Source organism: Salmo trutta, chromosome 34, assembly GCF_901001165.1.
Source record: "Salmo trutta chromosome 34, fSalTru1.1, whole genome shotgun sequence".
NCBI lineage: Eukaryota > Metazoa > Chordata > Actinopteri > Salmoniformes > Salmonidae > Salmo > Salmo trutta.
In genome coordinates, this window is record NC_042990.1 from 1961460 (window position 1) to 1985131 (window position 23672).

Below are 23672 nucleotides of genomic sequence, written 5' to 3' on the forward strand. Positions count from 1 at the left end.
AAGGTGGAGATAGAGAGAAAGGAATGTGAACAATAAATAGTCTAGGAATGGAGCGAGATATGAGAGAAAGGGAGAGTGCAGAAAGATGTTTGATAGAGAAACAGAGGTATGCAAGAATGGAATGAGGTAGAGGAAAACTGAGTGAGGTGGAGAGAGAGAGAGAGCTGTGTGAGGTCTTGTTGAGTCAATAGAGGGGTATAAAAAGTGAACATTGCTGGGGGTTGATAATAGATTTATGGTAGGGTAGAGAAGGAGGGCACAGCCAGCATGCTGGTGCTAGTGTTCTCTGTTCAAGCCGTGACTCACACTGGCAGGCTACACAGATATTTGCCTTCTAAGGGCAGCTGCTGGAGCCCTTTAGTCTGCAGCGACGGTTGCCGAGCGGAATACGCCTCCTCATCCATCGTAATGGCGGTGGGTGGCGACTCGTCGTCCTCAGGCGGTGACACCACCACCTCCGGGATGGCCTGGCGGACCGGGACGGGGCCAGAAGCGCGGTGAGGGTTTGGGGAGCGGCGGGGAGTAGGGGGCGTGTTCTGGGGGGTGGTGAGGGGCGAGGGTCCAGTTGAGTGCCCCCCGGCGGAGGTGGAGGAGGAGTTTGGCAGGAGGAGGTTGAGGAGGATGGAGACCCGGGACTCTCGCCTCTGGGACAGGTTGGAGACGGAGGCCCCCGGCTTCAGGGAGTGGCGGGAGGCGGAGAGGCCCTCCCCTGGAGTGGCGGGAAGACACAACAACAAAGAAGGGAGAGGAGGGAGAGAAGAAAGGGAGGAAAAAGAATAAGGATGGTAAAAGGAGAAACATATGAGGGAGGATTTCATCAGAGAGTTGGTTTAAGGGGTGCATCATCTGGGGGCAGAAGGAAGGTGGGGGGAGCTTGGGAGGAGTGTGGTTAGAGAGAGACAGAGGTGTCGAGAGGTTCTTGCAGGGGAAAGGTGAGCGAGGTGAGGTGTCCACACAGAACAATAAGCTTGTCCACTCACCAATCACACAGTGACATATATTGTACTAAGGGAGAGCATTTGGGTTAAGAGATGCTTGCAGGCAAGAGAAGAGGTATACATACAAACACAGAACCACAAATAAACAAGTCATATTTCATATCGGTCCACTTGTTTGGTATACATACAAGCAAGCTATGCAATATATGACATGTCACACATATTTTATACCCAGGCAACATTGCATTTAATGCATTCAATAAAACAAAATGTGACAGTAGGACAGAGACCAGAGAGCATTAGAACTGTAGCATGAGCTAATTATTTCATTCACATAAACAGTCACACACACCATCCTCTGAGTACCCACCACAACCTGAGGTCATGCTCAATAAACGAAACACATCGAACTGCAAGAAGAGCATTACCCCAACCATTCCAACATGGAGTAGAAGCCATTGTTAATTCTCAGAAGCAAAACCCTGAGACAGACCAGCCACACATGCTCGCACCATCCGCACCCAGATTTCTCTTTCACAGTGGGGCGTAGTAGTTGTTTCTATGAGGCTTTTGTCCTCATTGTAGCATCTACTCACATCACTAATTTGACACCTCCTGAACAGCCATGGTGGATTTGGTCTTGTGTGGCTCAGTTGGTAAGACTACGGCGCTAGCAACGCCAGGGATGTGGGTTGGAATCCCACTGGGGCCACACATACTAAAATGTATGCACTCACTGTACTGTCAGTCACTTAATAAAAGCGTCTGCTAAATAGCAAACATCACATGCATGATTGTTGTGGTCACATGTACGAGATGCTGTCAGCTTCCCTTTTTTGGAATACCAAGGATTACAAAGATTATTTCAACCCCCTTCGAGGATGAGGAAAAAGAAATGGAGTGTGCGTGGCGCAGGGGATCTCACCATTTCTCTCAAGCAAGAACGGGTCTGAATGTTTCTTGCCTATGTCTGCGATTGATCGCACCAGCGGGATGCGGTTGCTGAGCTTCCTCTCGTTCTGGTGGTGGTGTCTCTTCAACATGGCCTCACGCACCTTCTGACGCAGCTCCTCCTTCAGCTGGCCAGACGCCACCATGCTGTCAATCAACATGTCTAGACACACATGTGAACACACACACAGACACGGGCGCATTGGATTGCGTTGTATTGTTGTTAATTTAGACGTTTACACCACTGGTACACACACACTTGAAAATGAGCTTGCATACACACACACAAAAAGATCAATTCAATTTCACCTTATTCAACCAACTTTTTATCATTGTTTATCATTGTTTACCTCTGGTGCACACACAAATCTAGCTAATCCTATAGCATGCAAATGTGTACACACAAACGTCTTCTGTACCTGCAATCTCCTCGATACAGGTGGCCCTCATGTCCAGCATGACGGTGCCGTTGAGGATACAGCTCCTCAGCTCAAACAGGCTGTGTAGAGACAGGGTGGCCACGTAGGGCTTGCTCCAACGCTCCCCTCCATCTTCCACGTCCTCCTCAAACTTCAACCACCTACACAACACAACACACACACACACGAATATGGCTTCAATACTCATACTTCCATTTCCCAAACGCTGTCTAAGAACAACTGGAGCAGAAGACAGACAATTTGCCTTGCCTTGAGGTGTTCACTTTTGAGAAGTAATGGAAAACCTTTGATTCCGTTTTTTAGGCTTTTAACTCGTTTTTTAAGATCGGTAAATTGCTGTGTATTTGTGTCTGAGCCCGTGAGCTGACAATGTCTGGGATGGTGATGGTGCCATGGCTATGGAGGATGACTAAGATAGACTCACAGTCAGACCTGTAGGCAGTAGAGCTCTGTCAATCTTACCCATTAATCACACAAGACACGTAACCATTCCCCAACAGTCTAGCAGCAGTACAGTTTTGGCTTTTAAAAAGTTAGTTTCCCTGAATCTTTTACCACAGTCTAGGAGACTACTTCAAAATTAGTTAAAGTCATCAACGTTTCAGGGAAAACCTACGGCACCAATAAAGTGCTGTTGAATCTAGAACTGAACGAACAAAGAATGACATAATAACATGGCCTCTCAAAAGCCACATGGACCCTGGAGTATGGAACCTGGGCTGGGCTGTGACCTACCTGGCGGTCTCCTTCCACTCAGTGGCGCTCCCGTCCCTGAAAGACAGCTCGTCCAACTCGGTGAACAGGTCATGGGGGACGTGCTCCACATCATCATCCTCTGTACCCAGGATGAACTGCACCCGCTGGGAGGGTGTGTCTAGATGGGGGAGGCAGGGAGAGATGACAGGAGAGTGTGGGAAGAACGGGAGCCAAAGCTTAGCTTCTGAATGGAGTGCTGTGAATTCCTCTGCATTGCAAAGAGTGGAACAATTAAATGTGGTGTGGTGGGAGTAGAAAAAGGTAAATGTGAAAGAACAGAGCCAGAACTCAAGTCTGAGTGAATCAGCAAAACAATAACGTCAGAATTGCTCCCTTGTTTCTGGTTTGACCAGCTGGTTTCAGCAACTGATATTTTTGAATTCGGTTGTCATGTTGACAGGTTTGCTTGCAACAAACTACTTATGACAAAAAAGGCGAGTGGGAAAGCTGCCGTTACCGTCAATACTACTCCCCGACGTCCAATCATTGGACAATAAACTAGACGAGGTACGATCACGAATATCCTACCAATGGGACATCAAAAACTGTAATATCCTATGTTTCACGGAATCGTGGCTGAATGACGACATGGATATTCAGCTAGCGGGATACACGCTGCACCAGCAAGATAGAACAGCACACTCCGGTAAGACGAGGGGGGGCGGTCTGTGAATATTTGTAAACAACAGCTGTTGCACAAAATCTAAGGAAGTCTCTAGATTTTGCTCGCCTGAAGTAGAGTATATTGTGATAAATTGCAGGCCACACTATTGCCTAGAGTTTTCAGCTATACTTTTGTGGCTGTTTATTTACCACCACAGACAGATGCTGGCACTAAGACCACACTCAGTCAGCTGTATAAGGAAATAAGCAAACAGGAAACCACTCACCCAGAGGCGCCGCTCCTAGTGGCCGGAGACTTTAATGCAGGGAAACTTAAATCAGTTCTACCAAATTTCCATCATGTTAAATGTGCAACCAGAGGGAAAAAAATTCTAGATCACCTTTACTCCACACACAGAGACGCGTACAAAGCTCTCCCTCGCACTCCATTTGGTAAATCAGACCACAACTCTATCCTCCTGAATCCTGCTTACAAGCAAAAATTAAAGCAGGAAGCACCAGTGACTTGGTCTATAAAAAAAGTGTTCAGGTGAAGCAGATGCTAAACTACAGGACTGTTTTGCTATCACAGACCAGAACATGTTCCGGGATTCTTCCGATGGCATTGAAGAGTACACCACATCAGTCACTGGCTTTATCAATAAGTGCATCGAGGACGTCGTCCCCACAGTGACTGTACGTTCATACCCCAACCAGAAGCCATGGATTACAGGCAACATTTGCACTGAGCTAAAGGGTAGAGCTGCCACTTTCAAGGTGCGGGACTCTAACCCGGAAGCTTACAAGAAATCCTGCTATGCCCTGTGACGAACCATCAAAAAGGCAAAGCGTCAATACAGGGCTAAGATTGAATCATACTACACCGGCTCCGACGCTCGTCTTATGTGGCAGGGCTTACAAACTATTACGGACTACAAAGGGAAGCACAGCTGCGAGCTGCCCAGTGACACGAGCCTACCAGCCGAGCTAAATCACTTTTATGCTCGCTTCGAGGCAAGCAACACTGAGAGCATCAGCTGTTCCAGGTGACTGTGTGATCATGCTCTCCGTAGCCGACGTGAGTAAGACCTTAAAACAGGTCAACATACACAAGGCTGCGGGGCCAGATGGATTACCAGGACGTGTGCTCCGGGCATGTACTGACCAACTGGCAGGTGTCTTCACTGACATTTTCAACATGTCCCTGACCGAGTCTGTAATACCAACATGTTTCAAGCAGACCACCATAGTCCCTGTGCCCAAGAACACAAAGGCAACCTACCTAAATGACTACAGACCCGTTGCACTCACGTCTGTAGCCATGAAGTGCTTTGAAAGGTTGGTAATGGCTCACATCAACACCATTATCCCAGAAACCCTAGACCCACTCCAATTTGAATACTGCCCAAATAGATCCACAGATGATGCAATCTCTATTGCACTCCACACTGCCCTTTCCCACCTGGACAAAATGAACAATTACGTGAGAATGCTATTCATTGACTATAGCTCAGCGTTCAACACCATAGTACCCTCAAAGCTCATCACTAAGCTAAGGATCCTGGGACTAAACACCTCCCTCTGCAACTTGATCCTGGACTTCCTGACAGGCCGCCCCCAGGTGGTGAGGGTAGGTAGCAACACATCTGCCACGCTGATCCTCAACACTGGAGCTCCCCAGGGGTGCGTGCTCAGTCCCCTCCTGTACTCCCTGTTCACCCACGACTGCATGGCAATCACGACTTCAACACCATCATTAAGTTTGCAGACGACACAACAGTGGTAGGCCTGATCACCGACAACAACAAGACAGCCTATAGGGAGGAAGTCAGAGACCTGGGCGGGTGGTGCCAGAATAACAACCTATCCCTCAACGTAACCAAGACTAAGGAGATTATTGTGGACTACAGGAAAAGGAGGACCGAGCTCGCCCCCATTCTCATCGATGGCGCTGTAGTGGAGCAGGTTGAGATCTTCAAGTTCCTTGGTGTCCACATCACCAACAAACTAGAATGGTCCAAACACACCAAGACAGTCGTGAAGACGGCACGACAAAGCCTATTCCCCCTCAGGAAACAAAAAAGATTTGGCATGGGTCCTGAGATCCTCAAAAGGTTCTACAGCTGCAACATCGAGAGCATCCTGACTGGTTGCATCACTGCCTGGTACGGCAACTGCTCGGCCTCTGACCGCAAGGCACTTCAGAGGGTAGTGCGTACGGCCCAGTACATCACTGGGGCTAAGCTGCCTGCCATCCAAGACCTCTACACCAGGCGGTGTCAGAGGAAGGCCCTAAAGATTGTCAAAGACCCCAGCCACCCCAGTCATAGACTGTTCTCTCTACTACGGCATGGCAAGCGGTACCGGAGTGCCAAGTCTAGGACAAAAAGGCTTCTCAACAGTTTTTACCCCCAAGCCATAAGACTCCTGAACTGTTAATCAAATGGCTACCCGGACTATTTGCATTGTGTGCCCCCACCCCTCTTTTTACACTGCTGCTACTCTCTGTTTATCATATATGCATAGTCACTTTAACTATACATTTATGTACATACTACCTCAATTGGCCCGACCAACCAGTGCTCCCGCACATTGGCTAACCAGGCTATCTGCATTGTGTCCCACCCGCCAACCCCTCTTTTACGCTACTGCTACTCTCTGTTCATCATATATTCATAGTCACTTTAACCATATCTACAGGTACATACTACCTCAATCAGCCTGACTAACCGGTGTCTGTATGTAGCCTCACTACTTTTATAGCCTCGCTACTGTATATAGCCTGTCTTTTTTACTGTTGTTTTTTTTCTTTACCTACCTATTGTTCACCTAATACCTTTTTTGCACTATTGGTTAGAGCCTGTAAGTAAGCATTTCACTGTAAGGTCTACACCTGTTGTATTCAGCGCACGTGACAAATAAACTTTGATTTGATATTTGATTTAGAAAACAGCTTAAACAAACGCAAATGCAGCTACTTTGCTGTTATTCTGGCTGTCGAGGTTGTGACTGTGTTAGCCGTAGCTAGTTGGCTAGCTAGCAAGCAAGGGATAAGAACGGAACATATAGAACGAACAACTGGATTGTGTCCATATACACTATATATACAAAGTATGTAGACACCCCTTCAAATTAGGGGATTCAGCTATTCCAGTCACACCCGTTGCTGACAAGTGTATCAAATCGAGCACACAGCCATGCAATCCCCATAGACAAATATTGGCAGTAGTACTGAGCTCAGTGACTTTCAACGTGGCACGGTCATAGGGTGCGACCTTTCCAACAAGTCAGTTCATCACATTTCTGCCCTGCTAGAGCTGCCCTGGTCAACTGTAAGTGCTGTTATTGTGAAGTGGCAACATCTAGGAACAACAACGACTCAGCTGCGAAGTGGTAGGCCACACAAGCTCACAGAATAGGACCGGCGAGTGCTGAAGTGCGCAGTGCGTAAAAATCGTCTGTCCTCGGTTCCAAACTGCCTCTGGAAGCAACGTCAGCACAAGAACTTCGTTGGGAGCTTCATGAAATCAGTTTCCATGGCCGAGCAGCCTCACACAAGCCTAAGATCACCATGTGCAATGCCAAGCGTCGGCTGGAGTGGTGTAAAGCCTGCCGCCATTTGAAGCTGGAGCAATGGAAACACGTTCTTTGGAGTGATGAATCACGCTTCACCAGCTGGCAGTCTGACGGACAAATCTGGGTTTGGCAGATGCCAGGAAAACGCTACCTGCCTGAATGCATAGTACCAACTGTAAAGTATGGTGGAGGAGGAAAAATAGAATGGGTCTGTTTTTCATGGTTAGGTCTAGTTCCCTTAGTTCCAGTGATGGGAAATCTTAACGCTACAGCATAAATTAACATTCTAGACGATTATGTGTTTCCAACTTTGTGGCAACAGTTTGGGGAAGGCCCTTTCCTCAGCATGACAATGCCCCCGTGCATAAAGCGAGGTCCACACAGAAATGGTTTGTCGAGATCGGTGTGGAAAAACTTGACTGGCCTGCACAGAGCCCTGACCTCAACCCCATCGAACACCTTAAGGATGAGTTGGAACGCCGACTGCGAGCCAGGCCTAATCACCCTACATCAGTGCCCGACGTCCCTAATGCTCTTGTGGCTAAATGGAAGAAATTCCCTGCAGCAATATTCCAACTAGCCTTCCCAGAGGAGTGGAGGCTGTTATAGCAGCAAAGGGGGGAACAAATTGATATTAAGCCTATGATTTTGGAATGAGATGTTCGACGAGCAGGTGTCCACATATTTTTGGTTATGTAGTGTACAGTGCATTTGTAAAGTATTCAGACCCTTTGAATTCTACCACTTTTTGTTACGTTACAGCCTTACTCTGAAATTGATTAAATAAATAAAAAATCTCATCATGTCACGGTTGTCGTTGGGAAAGGAGGACCAAAATGCAGCAGAAATAAGTGTACTCATCCTCTTTATTAAATAAAGAAGGAAAACTGAAAACAACAAACACGTACACTGAAACACTACGACAAAATAACAGTCTGGCAAGGCACACGGCTAAACACAGAACAATCTCCCACAACATACAAACACACCCTAATATATGGGACTCTCAATCAAAGGCAAATAGACCACACCTGCCTTCAATTGAGAGTCTCCACCCCAATTACCTAAACAAAGAACCAGACTCACTAGACTAAACATAGAATTACATGAATATCAAACAGTGCCCAAAAACCCCGGAATACATAAATCAAATGCCCTTCTAGAAAAACACCACCCCGAACCACATAAAACAAATACCCTCTGCCACGTCCTGACCAAACTACAATAACAATTAACCCTTATACTGGCCAGGACGTGACACATCAATCTACAAAAAATACCCGATAATGACAAAGTAAAAACAGGTTTTTAGAAATGTTTGCAAATGTATTAAAAATAAAAAACTGAAATACCTTATTTACATGCGTATTCAGACCCTTTGCAATGACACTCGAAATTGAGCTCAGGTGCATCCTGTTACCATTGATCATCCTTGAGATGTTTCTACAACTTGATTAGAGTTCACCTGTAGTAAATGCAATTGATTGGACATGATTTGGAAAGGTACACACCTGTCCAGTACAGTGGCTTGTGAATGTATTCACCCCCCTTGGCATTTTTCCTATTTTGTTGCCTTGTAACCTGGAATTAAAATAGATTTTTGGGGGGGTTTGTATCATCTGATTTACACAACATGCCTACCACTTTGAAGATACAAAATATTTTTTCTTGTGAAACAAACAAGAAATAAGACAAAAAACAGACAATTTGAGCAGAAAACTTCACCCCCAAAAGTCAATACTTTGTAGAGCCACCTTTTGCAGCAATTACAGTTTCAAGTCTCTTGGGGTATGTCTCCATAAGCTTGGCCCATCTAGCCACTGGAATTTTTGCCCATTCTTCAAGGCAAAACTCCAGCTCCTTCAAGTTGGATGGGTTTCGCTGGTATACAGAAATCTTTAAGTCATACCACAGATTCTCAATTAGATTGAGGTCTGGGCTTTGACTAGGCCATTTCAAGACATTTAAATGTTTCCCCTTAAACTACTTGAGTGTTGCTTTAGCAGTATGCTTAGGGTCATTGTCCTGCTGGAAGGTGAACCTCCGTCCCAGTCTCAAATCTCTAGAAGGCTGAAACAGGTTTCCTTCAAGAATTTCCCATCCATCATTCCTTAAATTATGACCAGTTTCCCAGTCCCTGCCAATGAAAAACATACCCACAGAATGATGCTGCCACCACCCTGCTTCACTGGTGTTCTCGGGTGATGAGAGGTGTTGGGTTTGTGCCAGACATAACGTTTTCCTTGATGGCCAAAAAGCTCAATTTTAGTCTTATCTAACCAGAGTACCTTCTTCCATTTGTTTGGGGAGTCTCCCACATGCCTATTGGCGAACACCAAACGTGTTTGCTTATTTTTTTCTTGAAGCAATGGCTTTTTTCTGGACACTCTTCTGGAAAGCACAGCTCTGTGGAGTGTACGGCTTAAAGTAGTCCTATGGACAGATACTCTAATCTCCGCTGTGGAGCTTTGCAGCTCCTTCAGGGTTATCTTTGGTCTCTTTGTTGCTTCTCTGATTAATGCCGTCCTTGCCTGGTCCGTGAGTTTTGGTGGGCGGCCCTCTCTTGGCAGGTTTGTTGGGTACCAAAAAATGTCTGCAGCATTGAAGGTCCCCAAAAACACAATGGCCTCCATCATTCTTAAATGGAAGAAGTTTGGAACCACCAAGACTCTTCTTAGAGCTGGCTGTCCGCCCAAACTGAGCAATCAGGGGGGGGAGAAGGGCCTTGGTCAGGGAGGTTACCAAGAACCCGAAGGTCATTCCAACAGAACTCCAGAGTTCCTCTGTGGAGATGGAAGAACCTTCCAGAAGGACAACCATATCTGCAGCACCACCAAATCAGGCCTTTAAGGTAGAGTGGCCAGATGGAAGCCACACCTCAGTAAAAGGCACATGACAGCTTGCTTGAAGTTTGCCAAAAGGCACCTACAGGCCTCTCAGACCATGAGAAACAAGATTCTCTGGTCTGATGAAACCAAGATTGAACTCTTTGACCTGAATGCCAAGCGTCATATCTGGAGGAAACCTGGCACCATCCTCCACGGTGAAGCATGGGGTTGGCAGTATCATGCTGTGGGGATGTTTTCCAGAAGCAGGGACTGGGAGACGAGTCAGTATCGAGGGAAAGATTAACAGAGCAAAGTACAAAGAGATCCTTGATGAAAACCTGCTCCAGAGTGCTAAGGACCTCAGACTGGGGCGACGGTTCACCTTCCAACAGGACAATGACCCTAAGCACACATCCAAGACTACGCTGGAGTGGCTTCGGGACAAGTCTCTGAATGTCTTTGAGTGGCTCAGCCAAAGCCAGGACTTGAACCCGATCGAACATCTCTGGAGAGACCAGAAAATAGCTGTGCAGCAACGCTCCCCAAGATTCGAGGCTGTAATCACTGACAAAGGTGCTTATTAACAAAGTGCTGAGTAAAGGGTCTGAATACTTGTAAAGATGATATTTCCGTTTAGTTTTTTAATGCATTTGCAAACATTTCTAAAAACCTGTTATTGTTTGGTCATTATGGGGTATTGTGTGTAGATTGATGAGGGAAAAAATGATTGAATCCATTTCAGAATAAGGGTGTAATGTAACAAAATGTGGAAAAAGTCAAGGGTTCTGAATACTTTTCCGAATCCAGTGTACAGTCGTGGCCAAAAGTTTTGAGAATGACACAAATATACATTTTTACAAAGTCTGCTGCCTCAGTTTGTATGATGGCAATTTGCAATACTCCAGAATGTTATGAAGAGTGATCAGATGAATTGCAATTAATTGCAAAGTCCCTCTTTGCAAATGAACTGAATCCCAAAAAAACATTTCCACTGCATTTCAGCCCTGCCACAAAAGGACCAGCTGACATCATGTCAGTGATTCTCTCGTTAACACAGGTGTGAGTGTTGACGAGGACAAGGCTGGAGATCACTCTGTCATGCTGATTGAGTTCGAATAACAGACTGGAAGATTCAAAAGGAGGGTGGTGCTTGTTCTTCCTCTGTCAACCATGTTTACCTGCAAGGAAACACGTGCCGTCATCATTGCTTTGCAGAAAAAGGGCTTCACAGACAAGGATATTGCTGCTAGTAAGATTGCACCTAAATCAACCATTTATTGGATCATCAAGAACTTCAAGGAGAGCGGTTCAATTGTTGTGAAGAAGGCTTCAGGGCGCCCAAGAAAGTCAAGCAAGTGCCAGGACCGTCTCCTAAAGTTGATTCAGCTGCGGGATCGGGGCACCACCAGTACAGAGCTTGCTCAAGAATGGCAGCAGGCAGGTGTGAGTGCATCTGCACGCACAGTGAGAAGAAGACTTTTGGAGGATGGCCTGGTGTCAAGAAGGGCAGCAAAGAAGCCACTTCTCTCCAGGAAAAACATCAGGGACAGACTGATATTGTAACGCCCTGGCCATAGAGAGGGTTTTTTCCTCTGTTTTTGGTTAGGCCAGGGTGTGACATGGGTGGGCGTTCTATGTTCATTTTCTATGTTGGTGGTTTAATTTGTTTTGGCCGTGTATGGCTCTCAATCAGGAACAGCTGTAGATCGTTGTTGCTGATTGAGAGTCATGCATAGGCAGCCTGTTTTTCCTTTGGGGTTTGTGGGTGAATGTTTTATGTTTAGTGTTAAATCCTGACAGGACTGTTTGGCTGTCGTTTTCTTTTCGTGTGTTTCGTTTGTAGTGTTCATTCATTTATTAAAATTCCTTATGATGAACACATCCTCCGCTGCACCTTGGTCTCATTGCTTCAACAGCCGTTACAGATATTCTGCAAAAGGTACAGGGATTGGACTGCTGAGGACTAGGGTAAAGTCATTTTTCCCCTTTCCAATTGTTTGGGGCATCCGGAAAAAAGCGTGTCCGGAGACAAGGTGAGCGCTACCATCAGTCTGTGTCATGCCAACAGTAAAGCATCCTGAGACCATTCATGTGTGGGGTTGCTTCTCAGCCAAGGGAGTGGGCTCAATCACAATTTGCCTAAGAACACAGCCATGAATAAAGAATGGTACCAACACATCCTCTGAGAGCAACTTCTCCCAACCATCCAGGAACAGTTTGGTGATGAACAATGCCTTTTCCAGCATGATGGAGCACCTTGCCATAAGGCAAAAGTGATAACTAAGTGGCTCGGGGAACAAAACATTGATATTTTGGGTCCATGGCCAGGAAACTCCCCAGACCTTAATCCCATTGAGAACTTGTGGTCAATCTTCAAAAGGCAGGTGGACAAACAAAAACCCACAAATTCTGACAAACTCCAAGCATTGATTATGCAAGAATGGGCTGCCATCAGTCAGGATGTGGCCCAGAAGATAATTGACAGCATGCCAGGGCGGATTGGAGAGGTCTTGAAAAAGAAGGGTCAACACTGCAAATATTGACTCTTTGCATCAACTTCATGTAATTGTCAATAAAAGCCTTTGACACTTGTAATGCTTGTAATTATACTTCAGTATTCCATAGTAACATCTGACAAAAATATCTAAAGACACTGAAGCAGCAAAGTTTGTGGAAATTAATATTTGTGTCATTCTCAACACTTTTGGCCACGACTGTATAAAAATAACACTTCAACTCGGAACGCACAACTCGTCGATCTGGATGGGCTATTGCAGCAGAGGACCACACCGGATTCCACTCCCATCAGCTAAAAAGTGTCTGCAGTGGGCACACGATCACCAACAATGTACAATTGAGGAGTGGAAAAACATTGCCTGGTCCGACGAATGCTGTTGCGTCATGCTGATGGCAGAGTCCTAATTTGGCGTAAACAACATAAGTTCATGGACCCATCCTGCCTGGTCTCAACAGTACAGGCTGGTGGCGGTGGTGTACTGGTGTGGGGAAGGTTTTCCTGGCACACTTTAAGCCCCTTGATACCAAGCAACAAACATTTCCGACACCTTGTATCAGACTGTTTTGTAGGCAAAGGTGGGTCCGACCCAGTACTAGACGGGTGTACATAATAAACTGGCCGGTGAGTGTATATTGTATTTGTGTTGACTCATTTATTTGCTATTATTTGATTTTGAGGACACTCTGTCTTGTTATTTTGTACATAATTGAGGCCAATACTGGGTGGAGGGGGTGTTTGTGGGATGGGATGGGCAGGGTAGGGATCTGTATGCTGCACTCTCAAGTAGCATGTTGTTCTGTGTATGTATTGGGGGGAGTGATGTTCTGTGTGGGAAGGGGGGATAAAAGGGGCATTATCTTAGTTGTCATTTTTTGGGGGGGATGCTTGTGAAAATTAAGAAATGTCAATAAATAAGTAAATTGTTACAAATCATTTGGGGGAAAATGTTTAATGCAACAGCTGAATTTGTGGTGAGAGGTTTGCGTTGACACGATTCCAATACATTATGATTATGTCTACCGGTACATTAGCGCCACACTAAAAGCCCTGACTCTTTATCCAAATTACCCCATGATAGCCTACTTGTATGTAGGGTAACAACATAGATTTAAGTCTATTTAGCCATATGTTCCACCACACATTTATTCAATTGCATGAGGAGATGCATAAAGAGCATCAAGGAAGGTAGAAGTTTGTTGCGTAAAAACAAAGAAAGAAAGTCGCACACTCTATATATGCTCCTAACAATTTAATGGATGAAAATTGTTAACCTATTAAATTGTTGTCAGCAATTTCTGTCAGCCTATAAAGTGTCTGAAGTTTACTATTCCTTTAGTCAGCACTTCTACTAACATTTCTAACAGTCAGCTGATGCTTTTAACTGGACTTAAAGGTAGAAGTTAGTTACCATAAGTGGGGTCCTCCTCCTCGCGGTCCTCCTCCCGCTCCCGCCTCTTGCGGTGGTGTTTGTGGCCTCTGCGGTGGTGCCTGCGTTTGCTCTCCCGGCCCAGTGGCACATGGACCCCGACATAGACCGCCCTGTGGCCTGAGACACACCACACCAAACCAGAGAGAGATTTACAGATTACCAGGCTCCATTTCCTGTGAATAACCTACTTAGACTGGAAAAAATACCATCACTTTCTTCATATTTGTTTATTTTCACAGTTTGTTGGATTCTTGCTCTGAAATGCAAATGTCCTAGTTTTCTGTGCCAATAGACGTTTTGGGAGGATAAGTCATTCTACTTTGATTTGAGAGATACTCTGGGAGAGCTGATGAAAACAAGACATAAGAGAAGGGGAGAAGGAAAAGGAAAAGTTAAGAGAAAGACATGAGTCTAACAGATGGATATACAAAGAAAAAGAGAAGGGCGATAGAGAGAGGGATATAGTGTTTGAGAGGAATAAAGAGAGGCAAAAATACAAGAAACAAAACAGGGGAAAGGAGAGGGATAATGGATAGAGAGCGAGAGAGAGACAGAGAATGGCAAACTACACAGAGAGAGAGAGGACAGACACAGGCCTGGGGAATACAGTACATGTGGTAATGATGTTATTTGCTAGCTGCATTCTCCAGACGTGAGCCGCAATGACACTTCCTTTAAAACCCTCTCCTGTCTCTGCCTCGTTCCCAGGAGAAGGACCACAGAGGATTGGTTTCAATAACAACTGGCTCGCTGCCAGCTCTGTTTCTAAAATAATTATAACTCAAATATCGCCCGCTTCCTGGAAAAACCTTGTATCTCAGTTTTTGTTTATTTTGATTTTCCTACATAAATTTAAAGTAGTCATTCATTTCATGACATACACATTGACCTCTAATAAAAAGTTACTCATCATACTGTTTTGTATGACCATAGACAGTCTACTGACCATTTATTACTCTCTTAGTCAACCATACCATGTACTTTACGGCAAGCTCCAATGAAACATGCAGCCTATTTCTGCCTGGGGAACTAGGCAGGTGATTGGTAGGCGTTCTCAGTACCCATTAGAGATAATCACAGGTCGTGTTTGAAATCCCCTGGAATGTACAGCTCAGAGAGAGAATGCTAGCTTTGTTACCTAGACAGGCCAGATAGGCCAGATTTGCAGCTAATCAAAGTCAGATAGGCAGAGAATGTTTGGGTTATAAGGAGACACCACTGTGTCAGACACCACCGTGTCATATGCACAGTACTTGTATGTGATACGACTACAATATCACAGCTGATACTATCCCAGCAGGCAAAACTGTGAAATTATGTTATACCCAGTATCTGGTTGCAATGACATAATTTCATCCAGTTTTGCCCACCAGGATAGCATATCATACCATTGGAAGTCCTTTTGAAATTGAAACCAAAGCTTGACGCTAATTTGGGAAAATTATTATTTATTTTTTATTTTTTATATAGCCGGATAGTCCAACCAGCAACACAGAGTATCCAGCTGGACTTGAATAAAGGCGTACACGACAGTTAAGCTCAATTACGTTTGCCATATGTCAGTGGGCTCATGTTTGTCTGGCAAATGAACATACCCTTCTGGAAAGCTGCAGGTGAGGAGAGCCAGGCTGGGGCTGGCTTTAATCTGCCAAGGCCCCCTGAGAAACAAAACCAGCAACACCTGTTCTTTCTATTCACAGCACGTATCTAGGCCTATAATGTGGACAGGAATCATCTACACATAGACAGAAAAACAGGCATCTAGACACAACAGTAATAAAGCCAGGTACACAAACTGGTACTTTCACAGAGGCTGACTGGAACCAGGGTTGAGTTCAATTCCATTTCAATTCAATGCAATTGACTGAATTGAGCCAATTCAACTGGCACACCATTTCTCCAACACATTGCACACAGGAATTAACACACAGGCATAGACATACACAAAGGTACAGTAAGTTGGTAGGGCTGTATGGACCAGGGAAGAAGTCTAAACTAGACTTACTCTCCAGGTCTTCCGTCTCATAGTTGGTGTTGGTGGTGGAGCTGGTCTTCCCAAGGTCAATGATGGCCTCCTCGTCCAGACCCTAAGAGAGATGGAAAGAGATGTTAGGCCTTTAATGGACCAATAAACTGACAGTTGAAACCGCGACTGAGCCAGAGGCGTATAAAAATGACTTTTTAAGACCACCAGACTTGTATCACAGCACCTCCAGCCATTAGTATAGGTACCACCGAAATTACCAACAACATGGATGTTTGTCTGATATTCAAAGAACAACAGGAACAACAGCTTTTGGTGCCTTTGCAGAGAACAAGCTGCTTTGACACACAGCATTTCAGTGTGTTTGATTTGATTTCAGGATTCAGGAATATCTATTATTATGTATTGTCTTTGGGATTAGGCCTATTTGACAGTATTCCTGCACCTGGGCTAGGAAATGTTAGCCTGATCCACCATCCTGACCACTGCACTCTTGTTTTGCTTCATTTAACAGAATCCGTGCAGCAAAACAGAATACCGTACGCTCGTGAGATCAGGATGGTCATACGAGGCTAGAGATTCATATTTTCCATCCTCTGGAGGAAAGGTAATGGTACTTTATCACAAGCGTGTTCCAGGAGATTTTTGTTGTGAGGTACACTAGGGCCCTCAAATCCAAATCTGGACCTCGAAGCCAGTTCTACTGCTTAAAAAAGAAAATCCCCTCTAATCAGGGACTGATTTAGACCTGTGACACCAGGTGGGTGTCATTAATTAATTATCAGGTAGAACAGAAAACCAGCAAGCTCCGGAACTTATAGGGTAAGATTTGAATACCCCTACACTAGGGGGTTAGGCCTATATGTGACTTGTTCACAGGAGAGGCATTTGAACGTAATCCTTTTTTTTTCTTACAGAATGCATTTTTTGGCATAAATGCCTTCTGGAACATGTGAACTTTCATGTGCCTTAATAGCAAACTTGTGTGCCATCTGTAAATACAAATAAAATTGTTAAATTATGAGCCTAGTTGGTTTAGCCACGGAAAAAGCAAGGAACCTTCCCGCTAGCCACAATTGGCTGAGATTACGGATGGACTGGACATGCCGAGAGATGAGTTCAGATTGGTCTGCCATGTAACACGTTTCCGTCTATAACATGAGTTGCTCAGTATGTGTAGGTAATCCTTTCTAACTCATATTTCTGAAAGATATCACAAAGAACTGCAAATGTGTTGCTAATGCTCTCCACTTTCTGGAGGGCAGAGTTTTGAAATCAGTGAAATGTTCAGTGGAAGCAGAGTATGATAGCTAAGGAGAAGGATAAAATTAAGGTGTTTAATTGCAAATATGCAGCGGGAGTCGAAAAGAGAACAAACAAAAAGCTGTTGTATAAAACACCTGTCTCCGGATTACATTTTACAAACTAAGGGCATCCGTGACAGACCGGGAGAAGCGTTCATCCATGTATACGTGTAAGAGAGTCTAGCTAGCTACATTTTTAGATATTATACATTTCAAATTTTGTCAGAAAGTTGTTTTCATTGCAGGTTAAAGTGTACTGTTATGCTAGCTAACGTTAGTTGGCTGGCTTGCTAGCTAATGTTACATGTATGATCTGTGTAATAATATCATTCATATCTCAGAGCCATTTGCATTGCGAGTTATAGCCTAATGTTAGCTAGCTAGCTAACATTGAACCTAGTTGGTTAGCTTTAGCTACCTGTAGATTCATGCAGGATAGTAACGTTATGAGTTGGGATTATGGTTCATTGTTTAGCTAGCTAGCTAACTACATGTTTAAACAAAAGACCCCACTATGCAAGTAACCATCTCACAGTACCGTTTACACCTTCTGTATCCTGTGCATGTGACAAATAAACAGATTTTATTTGATATTGTGTGTTTAACAGAGGCGGTAATGTGAAAAACAACATGACCTGCACCAAAGTCAAATTAGGATATAACGTTAGGCTAACGAGACAGTGTCCAAGTTCTAAAATTCTCCAGTAGAATGACCTGCTTTTATTTAATCACACTCACAACCGTAAGATATTTTCTGTAATTAGCTCACCCTTAACTTGTAAATAATGATCTTGTCGTGAGTTTATTTTCCTGTAATAATGATTACAAATTTGCTAAAGTTAAGATATTTCCAGCTATATGATATATATGGTCATTATTTGAAATGGCTAGCCAGCTAACTTAATGGCTAGCTAGCTAACAAGCTAGAAACGAACCAAAATATTGTTTAGAAAGTTGATTTTAGTTGCCTGGTTAGCTAGATACATTTTGAAACAAATGGGTTTATTGGTGTTAAAATACAACAGTTTTGCTATTTTGGACCACCAGACTGCGTCCCAGAAATGGGGCAATTTAATAATAAAGTTTATAGTTTCAAACACTGACACATTGATTTAGGCCTATCAACAGTCAGGGCATTGCACCATCATGCTTAAAGGACAATCTCTACTTTGGAATGTAAATGGAATGCTATAGAAGTGTACAGACACTTTTTATGGGATTTCACTTGGTTCTGAGAAACATACCCGACCAGCGATAGACCTCCTCAGGCTCATTCGGCAGAATGTGGGCTTGCAGAAAACATGAACAAAGCTCCAAAAACACTAAATAACGGCCTTTTAAAAACTGCAAAACTATAATATAGTGATGCAGATGTTCTACACATGAAATAGTGGAATTTCCATATTTTATATTCTGTTTTGTGAGATTTGAGCAATACCTTTTAGTGCACAAGCAAATGCGTGCTTTCATCAAGAATAGAGATTTGGTAAAACATTTTTTTTTTTTTTAACGGTCCTTTAAGCTTGCCAAAATTTGCAGCATCAGTCCTTAGATAGACTTTGAAATAATATAATATTAACTGGCACTGTCAGCAATGCTCAGCAACTGACTTTGAACTGTGGGAGTTGCACACATCAGTACCTAGATGGGCTTTAAAATAATATAATATTAAACCGACTCAGCGATGTTGCCACGAGCAGCAGCGCAGATATTCAGATGAGCGCGATACAACACTGCTCTCACACAGCCACACAGAGTATCTGCGCATGTGCACGGGTGCGCTTCACGCTTCTACAACGTGATAGCTACAGGACCAAACCAGTGGAGTTAGCCTCATGCTCCAACGGTCTTAGTTCCACCCGATATTTCCGTTTACTTCATGCATTGCTGAGTCTACCTTTAACCAGCACAATCAGAGGTGCTCAGCATCTGACTTTGAACTGTGGGAGTTACACCAATCATGTTGGGGCTTCAATAATGCAAGCTGCACTCTGTATGGCCTAGCTGGCTGGCAGTCCAGTGGAACAGGGGAGGTTATGTTTGGCTGGTGGGCTTGCAGTCCAGTGAAACGGGAGGTTCTGCCTGGCTGGCTGGCAGTGCAGTAGAACAGGGGAGGTTCTGCCTTGCTGGCAGTGCAGTCAGACAGGAAGAGGAAAAAACACTGTTTTTTATTAATGATAGACACTCAGCCCTGACAAGCAGGGCAGAAACACATAATAGGCAGAAACACACAATAGGCCTAGTCTACTAATTACACTTGATATGTGACCAGAATCCAACCAAACGTAATAAGAGATCATTACTCTGCTTCCTCACAATATTAGTGATGTTTCACACCATTCCCCACTGTTTCCTATGGCCCCCCGATGATGACAGACCGGTCTCTCAACTCTCCAGCACCCAGCCAGCCCCCACCAGTGTCTATTCCAGCCCCACATGAGGTATTGTGACTGGGAGAGGAGACTATTTTGACCTGCCTGTGCCTCCTATAGGGCTGGGCGATATGGCCAAAATATCATATCACAGTATTTTTCTAATTTCTGACGGTATTTTATGTTATTTTATGTTTTGGAATAATAAATTGCCTTATGAGTAGGGGCATGACCCTAGGATGGCAACACATACATTGTAAGTTTTATCCATTTTGATTGTTTTATACTGCTCAAATAAATTTCAACCATAAATATTTTTCTGCATTTTCATCAATTTCTGAATTTTCTGCACTCATTTGAGATCATTTCCACACTTTATGGGTGCACGATATTGGCAAGAAATCTAGGCCTTCTTTTTATGATGCTATTGCGATTTGACTTGTGATTTAGATCAAAACACTTGGGTAAACTGTTGGAATCATGGAAATAGAATGATTATTATAGTATAATAATTATTATAATGCCAGAGTTATTGTTACAGGGTAGGAACCAAAGTGTTGGTCAGTGTTTTCTAGGGGACCTTCATAGCTGACTCAGTACACTTATCCAGCTAAGTAGCGATTAGCATTAGTGGCTAACACAATTTAGTAACAACTTGCTAAGAAAAGACAAACTAGCTGTTTGCTAGACAAACTAGCTGTTTGCTAATGTTGATTTGATTTGCAGATGTAAGAAACAAACTAAGTGTTATTATAGAACGCTTGTGGATTTATATTAAGAAACAAAGTAGAAACAGCATTGTTGTTATTAACACCGTTGCATGTGCTGCATTGACCATGCAGACTGAACGAAAGTGTTTCATGGTCAAGTAACAACAAATGCGCTCCTAGTTGACAGGGGGTGGGGCTAGATCTTGTGAGGTAAGCAGCATGGAGAGAGACTGCTAGTACAATTCTCTAGTGTTTTGGCTTTTATTTCTGTAAAACCAGGAGTGCTGTCCAGATATACCGTATTTTACCCTAATACCGGTATTGATGCAAGGATTGGTTTGGGTTTTTACTTTACCTTCTAGGATCATATCACCTCTACCTTACCTGCCACCCTAGACCTACTTCAATTCGCTTACCGCCCCAATAGATCCACAGACGATGCAATCGCCATCTGTAAGAATGCTGTTTATTGACTATAGCTCAGCATTCAACACCATAGTACCCTCCAAGCTTATTATTAAGCTTGAGGCCATGGGTCTGAACCTCGCCCTGTGCAACTGGGTCCTGGACTTCCTGACGGGCTGCCCCCAGGTGGTGAAGGTAGGAAACATCCCCTCCACTCCGCTGATCCTCAACACTGGGGCCCCACAATGGTGCGTGCTCAGCCCCCTCCTGTACTCCCTGTTCACCCATAACTGCGTGGCCAAGCATGCCTCCAACTCAATCATCAAGTTTGCAGACGACACAACAGTAGTAGGCTTGATTACCTATGATAATGAGACAGCCTACAGCAGGGATACAAACTGGTGAGGGCCCAAAAAGGTGACACAATTCCTGCTGGGGGAAATGCAGGTTTTAACTAATTAAACAACAAAAAATATGATCTAGATGATCAGTCTCTGTGTGTAAAATAAAAAGTGGTTCATGTGAACCTAACTCATAGCAAAAAAATGTAAAGAAAGCAATCAAATGTTATTTGTTGCCTAGGCTTTACTGCGAATGACACTCAAGTCTTGAGAAAAAAACAATACACTAATATTGCAGTTAGCCATGACAGCCTTTATAATATAATAGAATGCTTGTGACCACACATCTAAATATTGCACTTGGGGGGAAAAAAAACATCTTAAAGTAGAAATAGAATGAAACTAACAGGCATTCTATTTTTGCTCTATTATAGTGGCCACTATCGTAAACATCGATCAAGTGCACAAGGCTACGTGTGCAAAAATAGTTCACTGAGTAGAAAATTAAATCCCCCCCACTCACACGTGTTACTGTCAGTTCAACACAACAAAAGCAATATCTTTGGGCTACACATTATTACATTGTACACGTGCCTATGGACAATTGTTCTACAATGTGCCAGCAGAGCATGATACCATTTGTTGGCATAACTGATCTCTTTCAGGCAGAGAGTACACCTGGCATAACCCTTTTTAGCCACTATATTGAAAAAGTGAGAAAGAGGGAAAGTGTATGGTGTTCCTTTCACCTCTATGGTTGCATCCAGTTTAAACCAGGCCCAGCTACATCTACACTTCATCCCAGAATCCACTTGTTTAACAAGTAACGCCTCATTTTCACCTAATTCTCTTATTCTGAAAATTAACCAGATACTTTAGAGGGAAAACATCAATTCACAGATAGTAGTTAGTTCGTTAGCTAGTTAACATTTCACACAGATTGTCGGGGTCCAGTAAGAAACTAACACGTTATAACTTGAGGAACGGCAAGGAGTCGTATACACACCAGTTAACTATAGCGAATTGGTTAGGTTACTAACGTTAGCGCACCTGATATTGTAACGTTAGGTAGCTAATGTTAGCTGTCTGACTTTATTAGCCAGCATATTTTCACACCATAAACTTCTCTGGCTATCTAACGGAGAATTCGATCCAGCTAGCAAGATAACGTTACTTAATAATGCTAACAATATTTGTTCCACCACCGTTTCTCCCTCACCTCAAACTTTCCAAATACCAATTGTTTTTCGGTTACAGCTCATGAAGTACGCTTCATCACCTTCTCACCCGTCTCGGTGGTCGGCTTCTCACCGACCTCTCAGTTACAGTTCAGGGAACGCGCAAACTGCTTTTCCACTCTCCCGCTGTCTTTCCAGGGCGCGCGCTGATGCTGTAACTAGCCAATCTTTTCAGTCGCGTGCTGCATTCTATAATGTAAATGATTGGCTGAGCCTTGGATACAGACAGTATTGCTCCAAAAGCGCATCACTAGTTCGCTTACAGCCAGTAGCGATCCAAACCTATTTTGGATTCAAAACGGCGAACTTCGCCGAAAGGTGACTAGTTTGCATCCCTGCTACAGAGAGGAGCTTAGGGCTCTGGGAGTGTGGTGCCTGGAAAACAACCTCTCACTCAACGTCAACAAAACAAAGGTGATGATCGTGGACTTCAGGAAACAGCAGAGGGTGCACCCCGTATCCACATAAACGGACAGCAGTGGAGAAGGTGAAAAACTTCAAGTTCCTTGGCATACAGATCACTGACAAACTGAAATGAACCACCCACACAGACAGTGTGGTAAAGAAGGCACAACAGAGTCTCTTCAACCTCAGGAGGCTAAAGAAATGAAACCCCCTAAAAGTTTTAGGCTAAAACCCTCACAAACTTTTACAGATGCACAATTGAAAGCATCATGTCGGGCTGTATCACCACCTGGTTTGGCAACTGCACTACAAGCAACCACAAGGCTCTCCAGAGGGTGGTGCGGTCTGCCCAACGCATTACCGGGGGCAAACTACCTGCCCTCCAGGACACCTACAGCACCTGATGTCACAGGAAGGCCAAAAAGATCATCAAGGACATCAACCACCCGAGCCACTGCCTGTTCACCGCGCTATCATCCAGAAGGTGAGGTCAGTTCAGGTCCATCAAAGCTGGGACCGGGAGACTGAAAAACAGCTTTTAACTCAAGGCCATCAGACTATTAAACAGCCATCACTAGTACATTAGAGGCTGCTGCCTATAGGCATAGACTACAAATCACTGGCCACTTTAAGGAATGCAACACTAGTCACTGTAATAATGTTTACATATCTGGCATTACTCATCTCATATGTATATACTGTTTTCTAAACTATTCTACAGTATTTTAGTCACTTAATAATGTTGGCATAGCTTGCATTACTCATCTCATATGTTTATACTGTATTCTATACTATTCTACTGTATCTTCGTCCGTTCCGCTCTGACATCGCTTGTCAATATATCTATATAGTCTTAATTCATTCCTACTTAGAT

At 44.0% G+C, this 23672-nt stretch overlaps 1 protein-coding gene across 7 annotated transcripts in view; it reads right to left on the reverse strand.

Annotated features, from left to right (window-relative positions):
* LOC115173303 (sodium bicarbonate cotransporter 3) overlaps positions 1-23672 on the reverse strand; it is a 72179-nt gene that overhangs the window by 30521 nt on the left and 17986 nt on the right. For 5 of the 7 annotated variants that reach the window (XM_029731277.1, XM_029731278.1, XM_029731275.1 and 2 more), the window contains exons 2-7: positions 16045-16126; positions 14019-14156; positions 3065-3203; positions 2309-2469; positions 1864-2052; positions 332-709 (exon numbers count right to left, since the gene is read on the reverse strand). In XM_029731277.1, coding sequence (XP_029587137.1) covers positions 332-709; positions 1864-2052; positions 2309-2469; positions 3065-3203; positions 14019-14156; positions 16045-16126 — 1087 coding nt within the window. The remainder of the gene's footprint in view (positions 1-331; positions 710-1863; positions 2053-2308; positions 2470-3064; positions 3204-14018; positions 14157-16044; positions 16127-23672) is intronic. The other 2 variants (XM_029731276.1, XM_029731281.1) reach the window with 2 other exon arrangements.